At 46.0% G+C, this 25,345-nt stretch overlaps 1 protein-coding gene across 1 annotated transcript in view; it reads right to left on the minus strand.

Moving 5' to 3' along the window:
* The window catches only part of LOC140540759 (A disintegrin and metalloproteinase with thrombospondin motifs 2), a 197,000-nt gene that overhangs the window by 171,038 nt on the left and 617 nt on the right, over positions 1 to 25,345 (minus strand). Inside the window, 2 exon segments of the mRNA XM_072663186.1 lie at positions 23,253 to 23,438; positions 23,440 to 23,642. Coding sequence (XP_072519287.1) covers positions 23,253 to 23,438; positions 23,440 to 23,642 — 389 coding nt within the window.

The following is a 25,345-nucleotide window of genomic DNA, read 5'->3' on the forward strand; positions in this document are numbered from 1 at the left end:
GATTAAGGTGTAGGTTAAGACTAGGTTTAGGTATAGATTAAGGTGTAAGCTAATATTAGGTTTAGGTGCAGATTAAGGTGTAAGCTAATATTAGGTTTAGGTGCAGATTAAGGTGTAGGCTAATATTAAGTTTAGGTGCAGATTAAGGTGTAGGCTAATATTAGGTTTAGGTGCAGATTAAGGTGTAGGTTAAGACTAGGTTTAGGTGGCCAGCTGAAGTGATCTGTGATCTGCGCTACATCTTTCTTTATTTACATTTGTGAGCATTTATTACATTTATTACAGTGAATTAAAAATTAAACTGATGATTTTCGCTTCAGTTAAAAATAATAATAACAGTGAAGAGAAAAACTGCGTTTCCATAGTTTCCCAGTTTTCACATCCGTCAGACGACTCAAGGCGTTCTGAAGACGAAGATGGCATTTCCTCAGGTTGTGTCTCGAGCGCCAGGTGTTGATGATATAGTAATCATTCATCTTTCACAATTCCTCTTATTCAGAGGTGATGCTTGCTGTGATGTTGTCAATCATAAACACTGAACGCAGAGGTGAGGTAAGAATGTAGGTGAGTGGGTTTGTCCATGTGTTGTTACTGGGACCCAGTTGGGCTTCCTAAATGGGCTGCATCGTTACAGCCCACCTTTATCTCACATGGGTCCCATCTAGGCCTTGTATACAGTGCACAACCCAAATGGGGCCAATGTTTAAGCCCTACTGGTCCCATCACTGACCTTTCTCAGTTTCCCAGTTTGGCTAAACCATACAGGCCTATGTCCGGATAGGTCGATTAGGCCTCCAGGAGCTGAACAGAAGACCTTCCGCACTAGATTAGCTCTGCATTCATGACCAGAGTGGAAAATGGGAAGATCCCAGCTAACATGTCTAACATGTGGGACCTGTATGGGTATCTCGACTGTTAACCCGAAAGTTCAGTCCAGAGGTCCGCATATGGATGCCCACCAGGGTCAGTTATGGGATAGTTTGGTGTTTTTGACTTTTTGATCTAATCTGAATCTGAGCGTTGTTCTTTACCTTATATCCGAAGTTTGTGATGAACGGACCAATAGAAATGCTCCAAAATGACTCGAAACAGAATCTTTTTACATTGCCGTCCATTGAAAGTTAAGAAGGTTTTTTCCTCCTCCTGTAAAATTGCCTTTTTGGTGACTTTGGTGGCGTTTCTCGTCCCTTTTTTTTGCCGAAAGCAGCCGGGTTGATGCAGAAATGCAGGGGGTGAAATCCCACACAGGATTCTTCAGAAGACTGACACACATTGATTATACGCTCCAATCCAGGCCTACAAATCCATTCAGCAGCCACCCTGTCACACTCGCCTGCATGGGCGCTTGCTTACGCCCGCAGGAGTTCACACGAGAGCACAGAGATCTTAGCACTCGAACCGCGGCGCTGATGTCGGTGACATGTGCTGCGAGCCGGAGCTGATTACTGCCAAAATTACCATAGCAAGGTCCTTTATGGGCTATTTTTTATGACTACAGCAAAATAAATACAGTTATCGGTAAATTGCGTATATAAGCATTCATGTGTTCCAGCCGTCGCTGCGCGGGTTCTTCATTAGCCCTGCCCCGCACTCCGCTCGCTTGTACCGATGATGAAAACAAGGGCAGCAAGGGTTTCATGCGTGGGTAAACTTAATGAATTAATCTGACTCCAAAATATGAAACGCTCACTGTGTTAGGAGGAAGTCAGTCATGCGCAGCCCAGCATGAGCTCAAAACATGATGCTTACCGGCCGTAATTTGTCGCAAGAGACCACAAGAGCAAAGGAACTGGCCAATGAACTGACCGAATGATACAATTAAGGGAAACAGCAGCATTAAAAGGGGCTAGCTGCAAAATCAGTGCCCCCAAACAAACCCTAGAAGAGAGTAGCCCACCCGTTCGTAGCTCCCCCAAGTTCTAGCAATGCTCCCGGCATCAGGAGGGTACGGACTCAACACACCTACTGCTGGTCTGGTCAGTGCCAGGTCCCCAGCTCCACCCCACCATCTAACAGCCGCCTGTGCACCATCTAACCCCCCTCTCCCCACCGACAGCAATCCCAGATTAGATCATTGGGTTTGCATACAAAACATTAAACGATATGGACAAAAGTATTGGGACACCTGCTCATGCTTCTTATTTTAGCCTGGGACTAACATACAAGCTTGTCCTTAGCATTTTAGCATGGGACTAACATACAAGCTTGTCCTTAGCATTTTAGCCTGGGACTAATGTATGAGCTTGTCCTTAGCATTTTAGCCTGGGACTAACATACAAGCTTGTCCTTAGCATTTTAGCCTGGGACTAATGTATGAGCTTGTCCTTAGCATTTTAGCATGGGACTAACATACAAGCTTGTCCTTAGCATTTTAGCATGGGACTAACATACAAGCTTGTCCTTAACATTTTAGCATGGGACTAACATACAAACTTGTCCTTAGCATTTTAGCATGGGACTAACATACAAACTTGTCCTTAGCATTTTAGCATGGGACTAACATACAAGCTTGTCCTTAGCATTTTAGCCTGGGACTAATGTATGAGCTTGTCCTTAGCATTTTAGCCTGGGACTAACATACAAACTTGTCCTTAGCATTTTAGCCTGGGACTAACATACAAGCTTGTCCTTAGCATTTTAGCCTGGGACTAATGTATGAGCTTGTCCTTAGCATTTTAGCATGGGACTAACATACAAGCTTGTCCTTAGCATTTTAGCATGGGACTAACATACAAGCTTGTCCTTAGCATTTTAGCATGGGACTAACATACAAGCTTGTCCTTAGCATTTTAGCATGGGACTAACGTATGAGCTTGTCCTTAGCATTTTAGCCTGGGACTAACATACAATAATACCAGTGCTTTTCTCCCAGGTGTACATGCAGTGTGTTCTAGTGCTGGATGGGTCCGAAAATAATGTGTTTCTTGTGGACCTTGTGGCCATGCGGCGCACACACGAGGAGAAACTGCTGTAACCGCTGTTTGTGTATCGAAGTTATGCATAAATGTCACAGAGTAATTCGCTTGATCATAAGAACTGAGCGCAATGAAACGGATCATTTCCTGCAGACGAGCCGCCGAGGCCGGGCCCAGCGCTCCTCTATCGACTCCTCATTGATTATCCCAGCGCCGGCAGTTTAGCCTGGAATTGCTGATGCTCGTTACTGCGATGCCGCGCTGTATTAATGTTGATGAAGCACAATTACTGTAATAAATCAACACAGGAGACGTTAACACTGACTCCAACCTGGCAGGATCCCCTGGGACAAGTCCCTCTCTCACACACAAACACACACACACACATACACACTACCACACGGACACACAGTACTCAAATACACACACATTCACTATGTACATGCATGTACACACACATTTGCAGGCAAAAACACAAACAACACACACCAAATGCAACGTAGAGTAGGTATCGCTGGCACACACACTCGGGCCTGGCAGATATACACCACTAACAGTCTCCTCCATATGATTAGAAAAGCTTACTGTTATCACCAGAACAGCATTTATCACAATACGATAAAACACCATCATCGCCCAGATCTAGCTTAGGCTCTATATTAGTATTTGGACCAAAATGTAACTGGCCCACCAGAAATTCCCCAGGCTCCCCAGGCTCCCCCCGCTAACCCACTCCGGCCTAGCAGGCAAATGCTCGTACAAGCACTCCTCACAGAGGGAACGTAATGCATATTAGCTGTCACTGACAAATTTATACACACGAATGCTTGTCCGAACAGTCCGCACACTGAGAACACACTCGGGTATGCACAGTGGGTCTCACTGCCACACAAATACACACACACACACTCACACACACACACAGATTAACATATTCTTGCATGCATTCGTCCCATCTCTCCTCTTCCTAAAACACACACACACACACTCTCTCTTTCACACACACGGCTATCATTGATAGTACAACTGCAATTTTTTTTCCGGAAAAATATTAATTCCACCATTCCCTGAGTCTCTCCCGAGTGTCTCGTGAAATTTCAATGACATCATCAAAGCATGAATCAAGACGGAAAGAGTTTCATTCGGAAGCTCCATGGAAACGCACCTGGAGCAAGATGCACTTTTATCACATACCCCAGCACACACACAGCCAACACACTCCAACGCATCATGGAAAAGCAAGCAAACGTATCCTGAGCGGAATGTCACAAACTCTGGCCTTGAAGCTCAGAAGATGGAGCATCTCCTGACAACGCTCTGGAGACAAACCATGAATCTTACAATGAGATCCAAAAGCACAGCAGCCACGCTGGAAAAGGGCTACTATTTTAACGCAGAACTATAAAGAGAACCTTCAATAAATGTGTCAAAGCAGCAGTAGCTGGAGCCAAACGCCAGAGCAGCCAGAGTAAAAGCTGGCGTGCGAGCAGTACAGCAGGTAACAGGGAATCTGCTACGCCGAAATAGGTCATTCCGACCCCGCTGCTCCGAGCTGGAAAAAACATTCACCCACTTCACCCCTCACTCCAAATCCAGCCGAACAACCAAGACATGTGTAGTGTGCAGAGTTCTTAGGTTTTACACTGGAAGTATGAGGCTATTGTAGCTAACAACTAAGGGAAGCTGACGGCCATGAATTAGCATCATGCAAACTGCTTGTGAAAAGATTAGATTGCACTTCCCCTCGAAATAAGTGGTGTCCAGATACTTTTGGACATATACAGTATGCCTTAGGTGTATGGGAAAAACATGAGATTGGACTTTCTTCTCAAAATAAGTGGTGTCCAGATACTTTTGGACATATGTGGTATACATGGGGAAACTTGAGATTGGACCTCTGTTCAAAATAAGTGGTAACTAGATTAGGGTGCATGGGAAAAGATGAGATTGCACTTCTGCTCAAATTAAGGGATGTCCCAATACCTCTGCTGAAATTAAGGCTGATGTTCAGATCATTTTGAACATATAGAGGTATGCCTTAGGTGCATGGGAAAATAAGAGATTGGACTTTCTTCTCAAAATAAGTGGTGTCCAGATACTTTTGGACATATACAGTATGCCTAAGGTGCATGGGAAAATAAGAGATTGGACTTCCTCTCAAAATAAGTGGTGTCCAGATACTTTTAGACATATACGATATGCTTTAGGTGCAGGTAAAAAGATGAGATTGGACTTCCTCTCAAAATAAGTGGTCTTCATATACAATATGCCTTAAAAGACAAGATTGGACCTCTGCTCAAATCAAGGCTGATGTCCAAATATATATAGAGGACATATAGAGGTATGCCTTAGGTGCATAGGAAAAGATAAGATTAGATTTCCTCTCAACATATAGGGTTGTGCAGACACTGATGGATATATAAGGTATGCATTAGATATATAAAAAAAGATGTGATTGGACTTGGATTGGACGAAATAAGTGATGTCCAGATACATTTGGCCATATAGTGTACGAATCAGATACATGCTCGGACATCCTCTCAAAATATGGCCACAGTACTCATCATCTGGGCTCATTCTCTGAATAAGGCAAAGGGGCGGGGCTACTTTAAAGGTTTTGATTGGTTGTTTTGATTGGTTGTTTTGATTGGCTGTCTTCACTATCATGTGGGAAAAAGTCCAAATAAGGAAAACTACTGCCAACTACAGTCTCGGACACAGTATTACAAGGCTGCATCTTGAGATTGGACTTTCTCTCAAAATAAGTGGTGTCTAGATACTTTTAGACATATATGATATGCCTTAGGTGCATGGGAAAATATGAGATTGGACTTCCTCTGAAAATAAGTGGTCTCAAGATACTCTTAGACACATACAACATGCCTTAGATTGGACCTTTGCTCAAATTAAGACTGATGTCCAAATACGTATAGAGGACATATAGAGGTATGCCTTGAGATTGGATTTCCTCTCAACATATAGGGTTGTGCAGACACTGTTGGATATATAAGGTATGCATTAGATATATAAAAAAAAGATGCGATTGGACTTCTCAAAATAAGTGATGTCTAGATACATTTGGCCACATAGTGTACGAATCAGATGCATGGAAAAAACTGCGCTCAGACATCCCTACAGTACTCAGCATCTGGGTTCATTCTTTGAATAAGGCAAAGGGGCGGGGCTACTTTGAAGGTTTTGATTGGTTGTTTTGATTGGCTGTCTTCACTATCATGTGGGAAAAAGTCCAAATAAGGAAACCTACTGCCAACTACAGTCTCGGACACAGTATTACAAGGCTCCCTCTTGCCGCCACGGAAATACCAGCCTTTCTATCAGGGTCCTCCACCGTGCCCAATTACCGCGGCATAAAGCTCCAGCGAGCGGCCGCAGATTTCCACCTCATGCGAGTCTCGAAATTAAATCATCTCGGATGGCGCTAGGAAAAAAGGCAAGGTCTTGAATAAAGGCTGTGTGATCTGTCATTTCAGGAAAAAAGGGAACTGCACTTAAACGGCAATCCCTCGCAGGCAAAAGACTCTTCGCTCTAATTTCAGGGAGATTTTTTCTGTTTGTTTTCATGGCAATGAGGAAAAAGGCCACTTTGCCCATTACTCCTGCCGATGGGCCCGCTCCGCCTGGAGATGAGCCCTGCCGCTGCCGGCTCGGTAATGTGCCGCCCCTGTAAGCGCCGAATTACGGCGATAGATCACAGCCGCAGCTGCAGCCAGCCGGAGTGTCAAAACAGTGCGGTGAGTCGAGGCCATTTCTCATAGTTAACCTCCTTAACTGGATTACCCCCCGCCATCCCTGCAGCAGCGCCTCACACCAGCTACTGGATCCATCAGCCAGGGCAGGGTCAAGTGCGAGCTCACCGCTAACAGGCTACGAAAACAAGCTGCGGAGAAGGAAACATCTCTGCACAAACAGTCCCGCCGTCTGGTCAGAGACGCCGAGGCCCACTCACAGTCAAGACTTCCTCCCCCTATCGCATGCAACGCTCTCCGTTGGTCCGGTGAAGACCAACACGCGCCCCCTCCGACACGTGTGCAGCCAGCCAGCGCCTCTTTATCGAACTGCCGCCGATGCCTGAAGGGAGGCGCCGTCTACCCGGCTCTGATGGAGTGACGTGGGGAGAGGAAACCATCTGCCCACCCTGGAGAGAGCGAGGCCGACTGTGCTCTCCCGGGCCCCGGCTGCCGATGGCAAGCAGCAAGGGGCCGGGATTCGAACCAGCGATCCTCTGGTCGTATTAGCTATCGTGGCTAATAAGCTCCTCCAGTGTCCTGGGGTTCGGGACAAACCGTGAGGGTCGACCAGAGGTTGCTGTGAAGCAAGGGGGCATCCATGCTAGGTAAAAAAGTTAACCCTAGCAGACCCTAGCGAACCACATGCCGTGCTATCTGGACTCACTGTCAGCACTGTCCTATGCTATGCTAATCTACATGGCTCCTGTGAGCTGTCGTAGCGCCGTGAACCAGTCAATCCAAGCACAGTTCATTTTCAAACTCAGTTTTTTTGCCTTAGTTTCTTTTTCACGAGTTCCTTTTAAAACGGAAATTAGCATGTTTTACTATAAATAGGCAAAATAACAGGGTGGTAAACAGAATACCACCCTGTTAAACAGGTTATTCTGGGCAAAACGCATGCTAACAGCAAGTAAAAACAGGGTTTCTCAGGGGTTTTTTCATTCAGACCGCCGTAAATCTGTGCTGCTAAAATCTGACCTGTCGAAAAAATGTTATTATTATTAATTATCCAATGAATAAAAAAAGAATTGCCCTAGCAGACCCTAGCGAACCACATGCAGACGTGGACGCAGATAGCAGGACTGTCCTATGCTATGCTATGCTAATCTACATGGCTCCTGTGAGCTGTCGTAACGCTGTGAACCAGTCAATCCAAGCACAGTTCATTTTCACGAGCTCCTTTTAAAGGGAAATGAGCATGTTTTACTCTAAATAGGCAAAATAACAGGGTGGAATTCTGTTTACCACCCTGTTATTTTGCTGATTCAGAGTAAAACATGCTCATTTCCCTTTTAAAGGGCTATTCTGGGCAAAACGCATGCTAACAGCAGGTGTAAACGGGCCCTCAGGTTTCTCGTGGTGTTTTTCGTTCAGACTACCGTAAATCTGGGCTGCTAAAATCGGAACTGTCGGAAAATCGATTTTTATTATTAATAATTATCCAATTAATCAAAAAAACGATCAAACTAGCATGCCTTCTTCAGTTCCTCTCGCTTTACCCCCTCTGCCACAGCCCTTTCTGTATTACATGAGCGCTGCTTTCACGATCCAACAAAACAACGGAAGCCATATCGCCCCCTACCCTTTCTGTAGTGTACTGCAGCCTGCCAGAACGCCTGCATATGCAGTTATACCACCTCTTCGGCTTTTTGTTACTAGTGTTAAACCATTTCCCCTGTGGGTGAGATCTCAGTGTCAGAAAATACAATAAAAACAATCAGGGAATAAAAAAAATTCCATTTAAAGGGAGTCGGTCTCAGGGCCTGGAAAGGCAGCCATGTCTATGTAGGCTGAGAGTGTGGGAGGAGGGCAGCTTGGCAGGCGATTGAGATTGATTGACTTTTCTTTGAGACTGCAGCTGACCGTCTGCTCATTCGCCCGATGTGTCAGTCAGCTGGACAGGGCACTGGTCACTGACAGCAGGAAATGTCAGGGCACAGCTCCCTTACCTGGCAGCCGGTTGCACACTGCACTATGCATTCAAGGCCTTTTAACCCTTGGACGTCAGGAGATATGCAGATTTTGGAGGGCTTCAATACTCAAATCTCATCTTCTCCATACAAACCCGAACTGAAGCTTCAGGATCTCCACTAAAACCTCACCAGATCCTCTCCTCTCCACTCCACTCCACTGAATACGGCAGCTCCTGAGGGTTTCGTCTCCCGGTTTAATGTGAAGTCGGCTCCGAACACCAAAGCTCGTCTCGCCTCGCTCTCTCGTGACAGTATGCCCAATTACTTTGGACTAAAGCCTGCAAGCAGATTGTCAAACAAATTAACGCCATCTTGACGTGAGAGTCAGTGCTTTTGGCGACCGATATGAAGATCCAGCTCGACTCATCGCAGCAGAACGCGCCGCAATAACAACAATAATGTCGGGGTTGGCTCTTCTCAGCTCCAGCTCCCATAATTTAGCCCTCTTGCAGGTGATGTAGCGGCAGCAACAGCTTGCGACTCAGCTGGATCTTTGACCTCTTCACCGCAGCTCTGTGCTCTAACTCACTCTTCTGCTTCAGAACCAAACCCACCAAACAGCGCTGTCCCAGCAATGCGGACGCATGTCAGTAATCACACCCTGTGTCCCGTCGTCATACGAGGACATGTAGTCCTGACTTTGGGAAAGACCCTACATCTCAATTTTTGCCGTTTTTGACTTTTTGACATATTTTGAATTTGGCTGTGATTCCTCAGATTGTGTCAAAATTTCATGATGAATGGACCAATAGAAATGCTTCAAAATGACTGGGAATAACATCTTATTACATTGACTTCCATTCAACGTTAAGAAGGTTTTTGCCTCCTCCTGTAAAGTTGGAATATAGTTGGCTAATTCTCATGGGCTGAGTGCAATCAAAACCAGGCATGGTCATAATATTCTGATATGACTGTGTGTGTGTGTGTGTGTGTGTGTGTGTGCTTCGCTCTACATAATCACAGTCTTACAGAAAGACAATCAAGCAGACAGAGCTTCACTGCAGTGCTGAGCAGACTCTGACTAAGGCAGGGCTGACCACTCCAGACAGCATCAGTCATCACAATCTTCAGCCTACTGTATCCCACTGGACACAGTACAGGAAGAGGTGGGGTTACCAGAGAGAGAGTGAGGGGAAGGCAAAAGGGAAAGAGAGAGAGAGAGAGAGAGAGAGAGAGAGAGAGAGAGAGAGAGAGAGAGAAAGAGAGAGAGAGAGACAAAGAGAGATACACATAGAGAGACAGAGAAAGAAAGAGACATAGAGAGAGAGACATATAGAGAGAGACATAGAGAGAAAGAGACGTAGACATAGAGAGAGACATAGAGACAGAGAGAGAGACAGACATAGAGAGACAGAGAGAGACAGAGAGATATAGAGAGAAAGAGAGAGAGAGACATAGAAAGACAGAGAGAGATAGAGAGAGACATAGAGAGAGAGAAAGAGACAGAGAGAGAGAGAGGGAGGAGAAAGAGAGGAGCGAGAGACAGAGAAAGACATAGAGAGGGAGGAGAAAGAGAGGAGCGAGAGAAAAATAGAGACAGAGAGACAAAAATAGAGACAGTGAGAGAGAGAGAGAAAGAGAGAGAGAGAGAGAGAGAGAGAAAGAAAGAGAAAGAGAGAGGGGGGAGAGAGAGGTGAGAGAGAGACAGGGAGAAAGACATAGAGAGAGAGAGAAAGAAAGAGAAAGAGAGAGAAAGAGAGAGGGGCGGAGAGAGACAGAGAGACACAGAGAGAGAAAGAGAGAGAAAGAAGGAGAGAGAGGAAGGAGAGAGAGAGACACAGAGAGAGAGAAAGAGAGAGGGGGAGGAGAGAGACAGAGAGACACAGAGAAAGAGAAAGAGAGAGCGAGAGGAGAGAGAGAGAGAGAGACATACAGAGACAGAGACACAGAGAGAGAGAAAGAGAGAGGGAGGAGAGAGAGAGGAGAGAGAGTAGTGCTCTTTCCATGGGAAACAAGGTGAAAACAGGCACCATGCTGTCACACACATGAGGAAAAGACAATCAGGAGGGTCTTGTCATATCCCATCTCCATCAAAGACACCAGTTTCAGCATCAACAACAACCCCCACTGCTGCCTCACACACTCACACACACTCGCACACACACCACACTCTCGCCATGGGGAGTAGCTCAGCAGGTCCTTACAGTCACTTTTTTCGGTTCTGCATGTCTGCTGCTGAAATTTCAGTAACACTTCAGACGTGGGATTGATGTGAGCATGTTCTTCACCAGAGCCTTCCACACTGCTGCCAGCCAGGCATCAGTCTGACCTCCAAATCTGACGACCACACAGCCCAGATACCGCTTACGAGTTCCTCTCTCACATAGTCCCTCTCCAACCATCCAACATCTCCTTCAGCAGACGAGACTGCGGACGCAGAGACGGACAGACGAGCGCTGCAGCGCTAGCCTCTGAAACGCAGGCTGAGTAATAGGATCAGATAAGGCGGACGAAGCTACATTAAGCTGAGGAGCTAGCGAGTGTTTAACAGAAGTGTCTGAGAGGCATCATATCACACCTCGCCGGGGTGCCATGGAGTGTGATTCTCAACTCAGGAGTACAAGGAGATAAACCAGAAACCATGATTAGTAGCACAGACTCCGAGCAACAGATCCACAGCACACAATCTGCCCCGAATCCTCCTCCAGCCAGCTTCCCTGGATGTGAATCACCTGCAGAAATAACCAATAATTACCATTCTTTACAGTGGTTCTGATAAGGCCCAGGGGTCACCACTCTTTACAGTGGTTCTGATAAGGCCCAGGGGTCACCATTCTTTACAGTGGTTCTGATAAGGCCCAGGGGTCACCACTCTTTACAGTGGTTCTGATAAGGCCCAGGGGTCACCACTCTTTACAGTGATTCTGATAAGGCCCAGGGGTCACCACTCTTTACAGTAGTTCTGATAAGGCCCAGGGGTCTCTACTCTTTACAGTGATTCTGATAAGGCCCAGGGGTCACCATTCTTTACAGTAGTTCTGATAAGGCCCAGGGGTCACCATTCTTTACAGTAGTTCTGATAAGGCCCAGGGGTCACCACTCTTTACAGTAGTTCTGATAAGGCCCAGGGGTCACCACTCTTTACAGTAGTTCTGATAAGGCCCAGGGGTCACCACTCTTTACAGTGATTCTGATAAGGCCCAGGGGTCACCATTCTTTACAGTAGTTCTGATAAGGCCCAGGGGTCTCTACTCTTTACAGTGATTCTGATAAGGCCCAGGGGTCACCACTCTTTACAGTAGTTCTGATAAGGCCCAGGGGTCTCCACTCTTTACAGTGGTTCTGATAAGGCCCAGGGGTCACCACTCTTTACAGTGGTTCTGATAAGGCCCAGGGGTCACCATTCTTTACAGTGGTTCTGATAAGGCCCAGGGGTCTCTACTCTTTACAGTGATTCTGATAAGACCCAGGGGTCACCATTCTTTACAGTGGTTCTGATAAGGCCCAGGGGTCACCACTCTTTACAGTGGTTCTGATAAGGCCCAGAGGTCACCACTCTTTACAGTAGTTCTGATAAGGCCCAGGGGTCACCACTCTTTACAGTGGTTCTGATAAGGCCCAGGGGTCTCTACTCTTTACAGTAGTTCTGATAAGGCCCAGGGGTCACCACTCTTTACAGTAGTTCTGATAAGGCCCAGGGGTCTCTACTCTTTACAGTAGCTCTGATAAGGCCCAGGGGTCACCACTCTTTACAGTAGTTCTGATAAGGCCCAGGGGTCACCACTCTTTACAGTGGTTCTGATAAGGCCCAGAGGTCACCACTCTTTACAGTAGTTCTGATAAGGCCCAGGGGTCACCACTCTTTGCAGTGGTTCTGATAAGGCCCAGGGGTCTCTACTCTTTACAGTGGTGGGGATGGGAATCAAGGGTCACCACTCTTTACAGTGGTTCTGATAAGGCCCAGGGGTCTCTACTCTTTACAGTGATTCTGATAAGGCCCAGGGGTCTCTACTCTTTACAGTGGTTCTGATAAGGCCCAGGGGTCTCTACTCTTTACAGTGATTCTGATAAGGCCCAGGGGTCTCCACTCTTTACAGTGGTTCTGATAAGGCCCAGGGGTCTCTACTCTTTACAGTGGTTCTGATAAGGCCCAGGGGTCTCTACTCTTTACAGTGGTTCTGATAAGGCCCAGGGGTCTCCACTCTTTACAGTGGTTCTGATAAGGCCCAGGGGTCTCTACTCTTTACAGTGATTCTGATAAGGCCCAGGGGTCTCTACTCTTTACAGTGGTTCTGATAAGGCCCAGGGGTCTCTACTCTTTACAGTGATTCTGATAAGGCCCAGGGGTCTCTACTCTTTACAGTGGTGGGGATGGGAATCAGGGGTCACCACTCTTTACAGTGGTTCTGATAAGGCCCAGGGGTCTCCACGCTTTACAGTGATTCTGATAAGACCCAGGGGTCTCCACGCTTTACAGTGGTTCTGATAAGGCCCAGGGGTCTCTACTCTTTACTGTGATTCTGATAAGGCCCAGGGGTCACCATTCTTAACAGTGATGGTGATAAGGCCCAGGGGTCTCCACGCTTTACAGTGGTTCTGATAAGGCCCAGGGGTCACCATTCTTTACAGTGATTCTGATAAGACCGAGGGGTCTCCACGCTTTACAGTGATTCTGATAAGATCCAGGGGTCTCCACGCTTTACAGTGGTGGTGATAAGGCCCAGAGGTTGCCACTATGTACAGTGATGGCAATAGGATAGAAGGGTCACTGCATCTACAGTGGTCAAGCTAGGACCCAGGGACTCAGGAAACCAACATCTAAAATCATCTGTGATGAAAAACAACTTTAAAAATATAGGTCTGAGGCCTAAATCTTATCCTAATACAAGATCTTGGGCATCAGCTAAGGCAGATATGGAGAATGTAGGCCAGTGCATTATGTCATCACAGTAGTCTGATGTAGAAAGCAGGAGTGTGAGCTGAAGTGACATCATCGTGTTTTCACTGTTCTCCCGGCCTAGGATTTTCCTGCCGGGGAAAACCCTGCTCGTTGTGCCGCGTCGGCTGTGTAGCGCGGGTAATGGCTGCAGGACTGCCGCGAGTAAGAGTGGGTAATTACAGGTCTGGAGCGCTCCATTCGCCGAGCCACTGACTGGTTGATAATAGGCCCTTGATTGAGTAATTGTGGGTTTGAGGGCCACGCTGACGGGCGGAGTCCGTAATGATAGCGCGATCGCTCCATTCATTCATGCCCGACGCCAGCTGGTTCACGCAAATCCCGCCGAAGGAGGTCACTAACAGCCGCTCGCTACAAAAATTGATATAATAACCACACTCAAAAGGTAATAGTACTTGAGCGGTGCTCTCTCTGACTCACTGCAGTGGTTAGACCCACAGAGGCACAAGTGCCTTTTGATATAGGCCTGCAGTCTATCTGTCTACAGTATACTTAACAACCACAGCAACAATACGACTCAGCAGAAGCTCGCAGTCATTGTTATGACTAATGCGGGATTCCCTGGGGGCTATTAAGAGAATACCTGGCCTACATTTAACCAGGTTGGAAGGGATTGAAAGCAGTTGTGCCAGAAAACAACCTGATATGCCCATCGGTACACCCCTCACTGGCCTTTACAGACAAATGGCCTGGATGCTTGAATGTCAGACTGTATTTTCCTTGGCACGGTTGTCTTATTTACAACCCCTAAATTTACATCAACCCCACAGTAAAGCGGTAAAACGTGACGACGACTTCAGGAGAATACGATGTTGCTCCAGACTCTGCTAGTACAACTTGCTAGAGGCACCAGGCCTGTGTTGGTGTCCGCCGAACAGTTTCGCGAAAGCCACAGTGGCAAACGGGTAACCACCAAGGGTTAAAAGTTAACGCTAGCTGATCCTAGCTTTTCCCGTCTCGTCTCTCGATCGTCTGCCCCCTCAAAAAAAACATGCCAACCTTCCTCAGCTGAACCACACTGGATCTAAACTCACATCAGCTTATTTTTTTACCGGTAAGACTTGAGAAAGCCAAACCTGGGTAAGGCTTGCTGAGTATGGGCAAGGCTAAAAGCTAACTGGCTACAATCTCACAGCAAGAGGACCGAAGCACTCGGGACTTGGGAGTAATTACAGTGTCCAGTGTTGAAACTATGCTCTAATATGCAAAAAAAAACTAGCATGTTTCAATCGAAGGCAAGATAACAGGGTGGTAAATAAGCTTGATAAACCATACCTGAGCATTTTTCACCCCAAAAAATGACTGTATGACTCAGTAAACGCATTCGTACCACCTTCAAGGAGCTAACGATCCTGAAAGCCAGTGTAATTTTAGAAGGCCAAACACAGCTTGGCTGATGGTCTGCATTTGGGCTGAAGGGAATACAGTGTAAATTTGATTTGTCGCCAAACTGTTGCTTTAAACCTCTTCACACTTCAGCACTGGCAAGACAGCCCGGCGCAGCGGTGTTACCGCCACTCTTTTCAGAGTCACGATCGTGCAGCAGCTGCAAAGGCTACCATACGGCTCTGTAGCAATCATAAAGCCCCTCCGGAAAGCTCTGAGCCTCGGCGGTGGAGTTTAGCGAGCAGCGCTGATGATGGACAGAGGGCCTGACCAGTGACAGCAGAAAGGCGGCCAGTCGCTGATCTGTCCCGGGGAAGGGAGCGGAGGTGAGAGTATAATTGTGTGGGGCAGCAGAGTGTGTGAAAGGATTAGGCCTTGGCTACTCCTCAGCGTGCCCATATAAAAGAGCACCCCCACCCTCGGGGAGGGCCGAGCGCCGGCCTGCTTGTGTACCGAAACAAACACAGCAGCAGCAGCCATTCATCATCAGCCAGCCTCTCCACCTTTTTTTTTTGCCACCGCTCTTTCTCAGTGACGGCTCAGCTCTTCATTACTCACGCAGTGTTACCGGCCAGGTCAACCTGGAGACCTGCAGGCCGATGCTTTCCGCTCTACGTGCCGCCACAAAGTCCTGTATTTGTGTTTAACCCTTTAATAAATCAAGAGCTGGAAAACGGGTCGTTTCCAAAACCCTAAAACTGTTACATCACAGTCTTGACCCATTATATTTACACCCCAAAACCCCACCCACTAGAGACACCCTTATTAAAGCTGTTGAAATTGTGTTGCTGATACTGGAGAGCAGCTCATCTCCTCCAGGCTCTGCTAGTTATGGAAATACAGGTTGCTACGTCAACCAGGCCTTGTGACCACAGCTTTTCCTATGTATAAACAGTACTGGGACACCTGCTCATTCATTGTAACACACTCACCGGTCCAGGAAAGGCTTTTTACTAGATTCCAGAGCATTGCTGTGAGGATTTGATTGCAGCTACAAAAGCTGAGCTACAAGAGTTCAGTAAGGCCAGGATGTTGATGCTGGGTGCTGGATCACGACCCGATCTCATCCTTAACTCCACAGCTCATCCTAAAAGTACTGGATGGACCATCATCCACCATCCACTGCTCCACAGCTCCTCAATGCTGGGGGGCTTTACACCCCTCTAGCCCACACCTGGCATTAGGCAGCATGGTGCCCATAGGTCCATGTTGATTCTATTGACAGAACGTCTCTACAGGGACTAGACAGGTTGTAGCTGTGTGCACTTGCACATCTGAGTCAGCAATGGGTGCAACTACAGTACAGTGATTGGTCAATGGAACATTCAGCCACTGAAGCTCTCACTGGATGCTGGAGATGGACACTGCAGGTTCATGTAAGACCCTGTGTTCACACCATGAAAATAATACTGGTAATGAATGTACTTTGTCCATTACCATAACAAGACGTATCAGACAGCCCTTCAGGCGTGCAGTCTTCTGCACTGTCACTGCTGCTGAGATTACGATCACGGCCTTGGTCAGGAAACTGTGGTGCATCATCTGACGAGATGCAGGAGCCCATTTTTCAAAGTCAGAAGAACAATGAAGCCGTATTCTCTCGGGTTTTGCCAAGTGCTGCTGCTACGTCCTGCAGCGGACCAGAGGCCAACAGATGGACACTGCACATACTCATCATTTCAACATCAGTAGAGCGAGATCTAACATCCTACTCAAGCTTTTCCACACATTTCAGTGTATTTCAGAGCAATGTATGAGGCATATAATGCTTATCTTACTGCTGTCACATCGAAACTTTATTGTGGGGTTGAAAATATGAAATAACTGAAGATTAAATTATCTCCCTCATAGAACATCGTGTCCATGATGAAGTTTCCATACCCCACCACTACCCAACCTCCTCCCCTTAACCCTTTTCTCTCATATCTCTTAGAGCTAGCTCCACTTATCAGAGAGGGGTCTGGCCTTCTACCACAAGCAGAAGCTACCTGAACTTCAGCCCCAGCCCAAGTTCTATGAATCCTCCTCTCCTATATTATCCATATTTATTGTTGATATATGTGTATTCCAGTCTCGCAAATTTGTTAGATTTAATTTTTTAACCCTTGAACGTCTATGAACGTCAAGTTCAATGTTTCTCTATGTTTCTATTCATATTTGTGTGACAATATAGTTATACAGTAATATAGCAATACAGTTCAAACATTTCCTGAAGCTGTAAACTCCGCCCTTTCCATTGCATCCCATTGCCAGATCGTATGTGACTCACATCCAGTGTTATGAGGCTGGGAAGACCATCTGCCCCTCATTTGTAACTGACGGATTTGTGCAATCGTCTATGGGTTTGTGCGGAACTGACCGACAGACACTCCGAAACTCTCTCTTCAGCCTCTCGTCATTTATAAACTATTATATTCAGACATTCCGCTACTTTAGCGAAGCTAAGAGTCCGGTAAACCCATTTCCAGCACCAGAACAATTCGTCCATATGAGTAAAGGTATGTTTTCACAAGAAATATGAAGAATTTCTACCATCAGAATAAACATTTTCAGGTTTAGGTCACATCTGAGACTCAGGGATGCACCGATCCGATACTAGGATCAGATATCGGCCCCAATACTAACAAAAATAGCTGGATCAGGTATTGGATAATTAGTCTGAGTCCCCAGGACCGTTCTGTTCTCGGAACCCGATTCTCGCACCGCCCGTATTCTAGGCCTCTCAGGATGAGATTATACACAGATCATAGCAAACAGCAAGACTCCCCCCTATCTAACCAGCATGGTGCCCTCGACCCGTCATCAACTATCAGCAAGTAATCCAGCTCATCTTCCATATAAGGAGACCCAAGAAGGGAGGAGCTGCTCGCTCCTCTTTAGTCTCACAGACTTCAAATAGAAAGTCCTGAGCCCAGACAGCACTGTGCCGAGGTCCAGCACACTTATTCATTTTAGTGACCAATAAACAAAAATCGGGTTCATTTGTTATAGTTTGTATATTAAATATTAAAGTTATAAAGTTAGTAAAGTAATGATTACATCAATCCTGATGCCTTAATTCTCTCCCAGATGGTCAGATATGATGTGATATAATATGATATAATATGATATATTAATTCAACAATGATATCGGATCGGTATCGGGTATCGGCCAATACGCAAAGTTCATGTATCGGTATCGGAACAGAAAAAGATGGATCGGTACATCCCTCTTGGAACTGTTTTAAACATTTTGATATAAATTGTGGGTATTGTCATATATACAAGAGCCTTTAAAGGTGAATTTAAAATAATTTAAGAGATAATACCCTCATAGACTCCAGTGGGTTAAACCATTCGAGAATAAACAGTAGTAGACATTTACACGGGCTGAACATTTCAGCATGAAAGGACCAACAGAATCCATCCAAATTAGCTTGGAGTAAAATCTTGTGACCTTAAATTGACATGAATCAGAAATCATAACACATTTTACTTGGATAGGCTGACGTTTCGGGCAGTTTTTTTGCTTTCTGACCTTATGTCAACCTGCTACTTACTACCTCATTCAAAATTTCCTCATGAACGGACCAATAGAAATGCTCCAGAATGACTCGCAATAAAATCTCTTTACATTGACTCCCACTGAAAGTTAAGCAGGGGTTTGTAAAGCTCCTTCTCCTGACCTACTGTTGAATTCACAACAGCATAGCAGACGTGCTGTATCCAGAAATTGACGGTACTCCTGATAGGTTCCACGTCTGCAGTACACATGTTCTATAAAAGCTGCCTGTTTCACACAGACAGACCCTCTCTGGCCTGAGCAACTCCCTGTCATCATGAAATGCCACCCAGTGATTATCACTGAAGTGCCTCAACTCCAACACCTGCAATGCTTTAACTGCCTGTTTCTGGTGGGAAAGGAATCTCTTTGAGTTTCATCATCCAGTCTGAGCAGCATCTGTTAGTGACACAGCAATCCAAACCACTGCAAAAGTATACGGACACTAGCTCTATCAGTCAGATATCCATCAAATGTGCCCAGTTAGCAGCAGTAGTGTATATTCAAATATAGATTTTCTTCACCAATTTAAAAATTTCCACCTCCCCCCCATTAGCCGGGAACCCCCTCCATTCCCCACATCTCACGATGCTAACAGTGCAATCCACCAACTGCTGCTAATGCAACACCATCGTACAGCTGAACTCTCAGCTCTGTTACATTAGCTAACACTGGCTGGTGAAGGTGGGCCACCTTGCCCACACAAATGAAGCCAAATGATGTGCTCTTTTAGCCAATAAGCATGCTTGTATCAAAATCTGGACTGCTGATTGGTTATCTAATTCACATTACATACACATGTTATTAGCCTCCTCCTGCAGCCCCCCTTAGTGGCCATATGTAAGGCTGCCAGAATGAACAATGATTTACGCTGTGGGCATGTTTACACTGTCCCACAGTAAAACCCACACATAAACCGTGGGGTAGCAGGTTTTCACTGCTGGATAAAAGTTTAAGTATAAAGCTTTAGTTCTTGTTGGATGCGCTATGTTTTTTTCACTTCTCCTTCACAGTGCAGGTTTGATTGGTAAATGCTTATTATTGTTTGGTTCAGTCTGAGAAACAATAAAATCTAAAAGTGATCTACAGCTTATGATCCTATTCATGTGCTTTCCTGGTGAAAGTGAAACACCTGTGCGGTTCTCCCGCTGGTAAAACGGAGAGTTTTATAAAGGGTCAGATATGATGGTCTGTTTTCATGTCCCACTGTAAAATAGCTCCACACTGCAGACCCTCAACTCCTTTATTTACCTTCTGAGAACATCTGCAGCTGGAAATAATAGCCATTAATGGCACCTCGAGGACAGCAGATGGCGCACTGAACACCGTGGTTAAAGCAAAGACTCGGAACTGGATGGGGATTAAATCAGCCGAAACCCTGATGCTTTAAAACATGCCTGGATCGGATCGGGGGATCCGTGGCATCCCTAAAAAGGAGATTAAATGCCGAAAATATATAAAAATCTAGGATTATACTAATTTTTTTTAGCAGATTAAGCAACTTTATTGTGCAAAAGCAACAAACACATTTTCCTCAGTAAAAACAATAGATTTCTCCATTTCTCTCCAGCGGTTGTTCCCTTCAGCTGTTTTCCAAAATTGGACACTCTCTCAGACGCTGCGCATTCCTGAGCCGGCTAAAATAACCTGTCCCGCACTGAAGAGTGGCAAAGTTTCACCACATAAGTACACGTTCCGTTTCCCATAGCATGACTGCTCTCTGCCCAGATCTTCTGGCACAAAGGAAAAAACAAGAAGACAGAAATACCAAGGTGTGTGTAAGGGTGGGGCGTGTGGAGTATCCTCTGCTGATGTGCATCTGTGCATGTGTGTGTGTGTGTGTGTGTGTGTGTGAGAGAGAGAGAGCGCTGGGCTAAACTGCTCTATATGCAAGAAGTTCCTTCAGCAGTAGCCCTGTCTGCCCCTGAGCGTTTGAAGCTGAAGGACAGCATGGAGACTGGGCTTAGGCCTGCAGGCACACTGCCCACTGGAGCACACACACATCACACATGCATCATGTATACATTCGCATCACACATCCACACACACACAAACACTCATACAGACTCATCAAACACACATATACACACACAGAAAACTCACTCACACTTCAGGCACTACAAAAAAGGCTCATTAGCGAACACATGCGCTAATATTCACTGTCTGTCCAAATGTTTGTGGACACCCCTTCTCATGAATGCATTCAGCTGCTTTAGGTTGCACCCTTTGCTGACACCAATGTGCAAATACACACACACAGCTTGTCTAGTTGCTGTAGAGAAGTACTGCCAATAGAATAGGACTGATAGATAAACATGAACCTGTTGCCAGGCATGGGCTTGAGGGCACTAAAGCCCCCCGGCGTTGAGCTGTGGAGACTAACTGCGTTCTCTGGAATGATGGATGGTGCTCCATCCAATACTTGCAGCAATGCTGCTCCAATCTAGTGGAAAGCCTTCTTTCCTGGACAGTAGAGACAGTTACTGGACAGTTACTCCAACAAAAGCAAGGAGGGAACCATGAATAAGCAGGTGTCCCAATACTTTTGTCCATACGGTGTATATTAGCATTATATTAATAGAGGTTCCAGACATGGTGCACACACACACACACACACACACCCATTCAAGGCACTGCTAAACACTACCCTACACTACAACACTCAGCACAACAGAGTTGTCCACTCAGCAAGTTTTCCCCTAATTCAACACCCACAGACGGACGCACTGAAAAGGACGCAACTGTTAAAGCACCATTACAGCACATAATTAAAGCCTGAGGGAACCCAAATCTGTGCTTTCTGTCTAATGATGATAATCTTGCTCTCGTGGCCAAAGAATATACGAGGGATGCAACAGTATACCCTACCCTACTGTATTACCGTGTACTGATGCACTGTAATTGGCATATTAGCTTAGCTTTATTAGCTGGCGGACATGGCGCTCCATCCGAACTCGAAACATTGTGCTTTTATAATGTCGAACGCTCTCAGATTAGCACGCTTCGGGTCTCTGGAAAATCAACGTTATAATAAATTAATACATAAATGGAAAATTAGCTGGCTTGATTACATTTGTGCTAGCCATTAACTTGGAAAAACTGACGGTGGAGACCGCAGTGCAGGGTTCTGCTTGACCCAAAAAGTCAAAAATCTGGAAACGTGGACGCCCCCAGAGGGTAAGCACCTATCGCCCCGTCGGCTTGAAAAGGTCAGCACCCCAGTGAATGTTAGCCACTGCTGGTGCACCATTGGACCACCTGGATAACTGTGATGTGTACAAGATCTAACCAAGAGTTTCAATCTTCTCAACAGATTTTAGATCTGACTTTTATTATAGAAAATAAACTCAAACCAATATTACAAACAACTGAGAGAAAAAAATAATAACGGGCAGATCTGAAATAAAAGGATGTAGCTAAAAATGTTGTTGCTGAAACTTGAAAAACTATTAAATCAGACTATTGGTGGAAAACTTGCGATGGAAACTGGCATTTTGTCCAGTCATCTGATTATCCACCAGTGGGCCGCCCAGAAAACGCTGAGCAAAATGCCACTGGGCCACCAGCTTTGCCATCAGTGGGCCGACAGTGGTCCGCTATCCCTCTTGCTATCAGGGAGAAGGCGAACTTAAAAGCTACATTTGTTCCAACACTTTTAGACATAATTCATATTTATTTATTGAATTTAACTAATTGTATAAAAATAGTTAAGGTGTTATTACTTTTACACATGCTCCATTTAATGTTTAATGGTATGTTGTGCTTTATAGTGCTCAGAAGTGGATTTTCTGTAGAAGATAATATTTCTGCAGTGGTTCATCTTATTTTCACAATTTTTTCAACACTGAAAAATGGCAGTTTCTAAACTGTGTTAAAGAAATACTCTCACAAATCATTTTTCGTCACATACTGCTTAATTTATGCTGATTAATGAAACGCTTGTTTGCTCCAGACCTGGCTAGTGCGCCCCCTAGAGGTTGGTTAAAAATTCAGTTTCACTGTGTCAGTAGATGATTCATTACAGAGAATTTTTTCCCCACAGTGGTGGGCGGCGCCCCTCTGAAAGTTAACTCTGCTGGTTACCAAGGCAACACCTGAAGCGGAAAAGCCTCTGATTGGCTGTTTTCTCACTTAGCTCCGCCTCTGCAAACTTGTAATCGACCACCTATGCTACCTTTTGGGTGGGAGATCTGCTGCTACTGCGGGCGGAGGCACTATTTAGTGTAACCTAATTGTATTCCATGTCATGTTTGGCCGTTTCTCTTGGTCCAGTCGTCACAAACATGACAGGATTATCAAAGAACAGGGTGTTACAACTGTAGCAACGGGTCAGAACCATCCGATCCTCATTGCATGGCGCCTCGGACGCAACACTCATGTCTGTGCTGAGGAGTGGCTCAGATACCAGGCTCTGATTCACATTCACTTACGTGTTTAAAAGCCAGATAAACCAGGAAAAAATCACGAAACCAGCCAGAATTAAGACGTCAAATAAACGGCCGAACAAAAGACAGCGTAAAGGTCTCACATGACCTCTTGACCTCTTGACCTCGCCTTTACATTGTCAAAGTGAAATACGCTCCACGTCATTGTAAAACACCAATCCGTACACATGTGCACACAGAGTCCTTATTTCAGACGTCTAGTCGGCCCAATACACATCCCAGCAGCCCAAAATCCAGAACAGCACCATCCATCAGCTCCAGCTCTGTCCCGAGCAGAGGGAGATCAGTTCCCCCTCCAACCTGAAAACATCACGCCAGCTAAAACCAAAGGCCAGAGTGAACTCACCAGGCCGTCACAGTTGCTGATGGCCACTGAAGCTCCCTGTACGTCCGTGATGTCGCCCACATACAAGCAACTGCTGCTCAGCGGCTCCAAGCGAGTGCCGTCCGACCCCTGCCACTCCATCTTGGCTCCGGGGGCCACCAGGCGCCTGTTGGGGTGCAGGCGCAGGTGGAACTCCCGGCCGAAGACGGGTGACGTTGTAGTAGAGCCCCTGGCTGTCCCCGCTGGCCTGGTCGTGGCCGTGGCCAGCCGTTTCCGCCTCTCTTCGCCAGCGCCTACGGAACTGCCCATCTGCTGGACCAGCCGATACTGCGTGTGACAAGAAGCGTCCCTCCGCATCGGTCAGAACAGGCCTCACCAGTCCATAGTCCCCCAGCACGTGCTGCAGGGAATCTAGAACCACAAACACAAGCATGTGTTAGGTCAGAAGTCGGTGGTCAGAAGTTTGCGTACACTTTTCTTGGACATTACTATCATGGCAGTATTGGGCTTTTGGAGGTTTTCGGAACTCTAAGATCAACCACTATGACCAGAGATATGAACCATGAGACATTCAACCTCAGGAACACCACTGATAAGCATGGTGGTGGGAGCATCATGCTTTGGGCTCTATTACAAACATGGTTCCTTATAGAACCACAAGTGGTTCTACTATGGCACTGCTCGAAGAACCATATGTAGCACCTTTGCTTTTAAGAGTCTAACCTCAAGGTTGTTTCAAGGTTGATGGTTCCATAAGGAACCATGTTTGTAATGGAGATGTGAGAGTGTGAAGACAATTTACATCAAGGAGAAGGTTCTTTAAAAGGTTCCTCAACTCTATAACAAACAAATCTAGATATCTGGCCCCTTGTAATTTGTTTGTAATTGAGCGTGAAGTGGTTCTTCTATGGCATCCCTCAAAGAACCATTCGTAGCACCTTCATTTTTAAGAGTGCAACCTCAAAACATCAGCTTGACAGTTAGTGTTTCCATAAAGGTTGATGGTTCCATAAGGAACCATGTTTGTAATGGAGATGTGAGAGTGTGAGGACCCTTTACGTCATGGAGAAGGTTCTTTAAAAGGTTCTTCACTTTACAGGTGGTTATGGAATGGATGAAGTAGCTAACGTTAAGCTTTGAGTGGTCAGATATCCAACCAGAATTCTACCAGAAGTATCTGATTAAGGGTCCAACCTGCTAAAGAACATTTAACCAGGTGTTAGATGGGCTGTATGTATAATGCTGACCATGTGCTGATCTCAGAAGACCCTAAACCAGCCCAAAGAACTCACTGAAAGACCAATATTGCCATGACATCCATGACGTCCATGGTGAGTGCGTCTACATGTCCATCCACCACTGTACATGGGTAAGTCTACATGAATGCTACAACCCCACAGACCATCCCAATGCACACGAATGACCACTGCTTGTGGTATTGGTGCAAGAAACAGTGGACCATATAAGATATATTTAGTATTTCATATCAAACTTCAGCCCTAAACCCTCTCAGAGGACTGCAGAACATGTTCTCCTCACAAGAACCTCTGAGGTCAGGGTGATAATTGCCCTGATAGGCTTGCGTTCTCACTGCTGCTGCCCCTTGGGCTTCCAAAACGCTGGAGCCACCTGCAAAACGCCTCAGTGGGGAAGCTGGCCACACCTAAATGAGGACCACGAGCACACTCTGTCCCTTCCCGTGCTGAGCTTGCATGGTTACTGTCACTGGATTGCATGGCATGAAGATTCGCGAGGCTTAAGTTAGCCTTGTTGGAATTATCCGTTCCACCTTAAATGGTGCTGCAGTTACATTGCAGTTAAGGTGGAATGGATCATTCCAATATGAATCCAACTTTAACTTCATCTAAGACTCATAAAAACAAATTTTGCAAGCGCGTGCATGATCAATTCTGAAAGCTAACACTTTTTCGTGGGTTTATATTAAATATTACTCATGCACGTCACTGCTCGCGCGTGCACTGTCATCTGCAGACGCCGGAGGAACGCCGAAGTGACTAAAATGCACCGAAATGCGTTCAAATCTGCACAAAATCGCCATGCAATGCAAAGCAACGGATTGCAATGCAATGCAACCTCTGCATCAACACTGCAAC

This window comes from Salminus brasiliensis, chromosome 19 (genome assembly GCF_030463535.1).
Source record: "Salminus brasiliensis chromosome 19, fSalBra1.hap2, whole genome shotgun sequence".
Taxonomy (NCBI): Eukaryota; Metazoa; Chordata; class Actinopteri; order Characiformes; family Bryconidae; genus Salminus; species Salminus brasiliensis.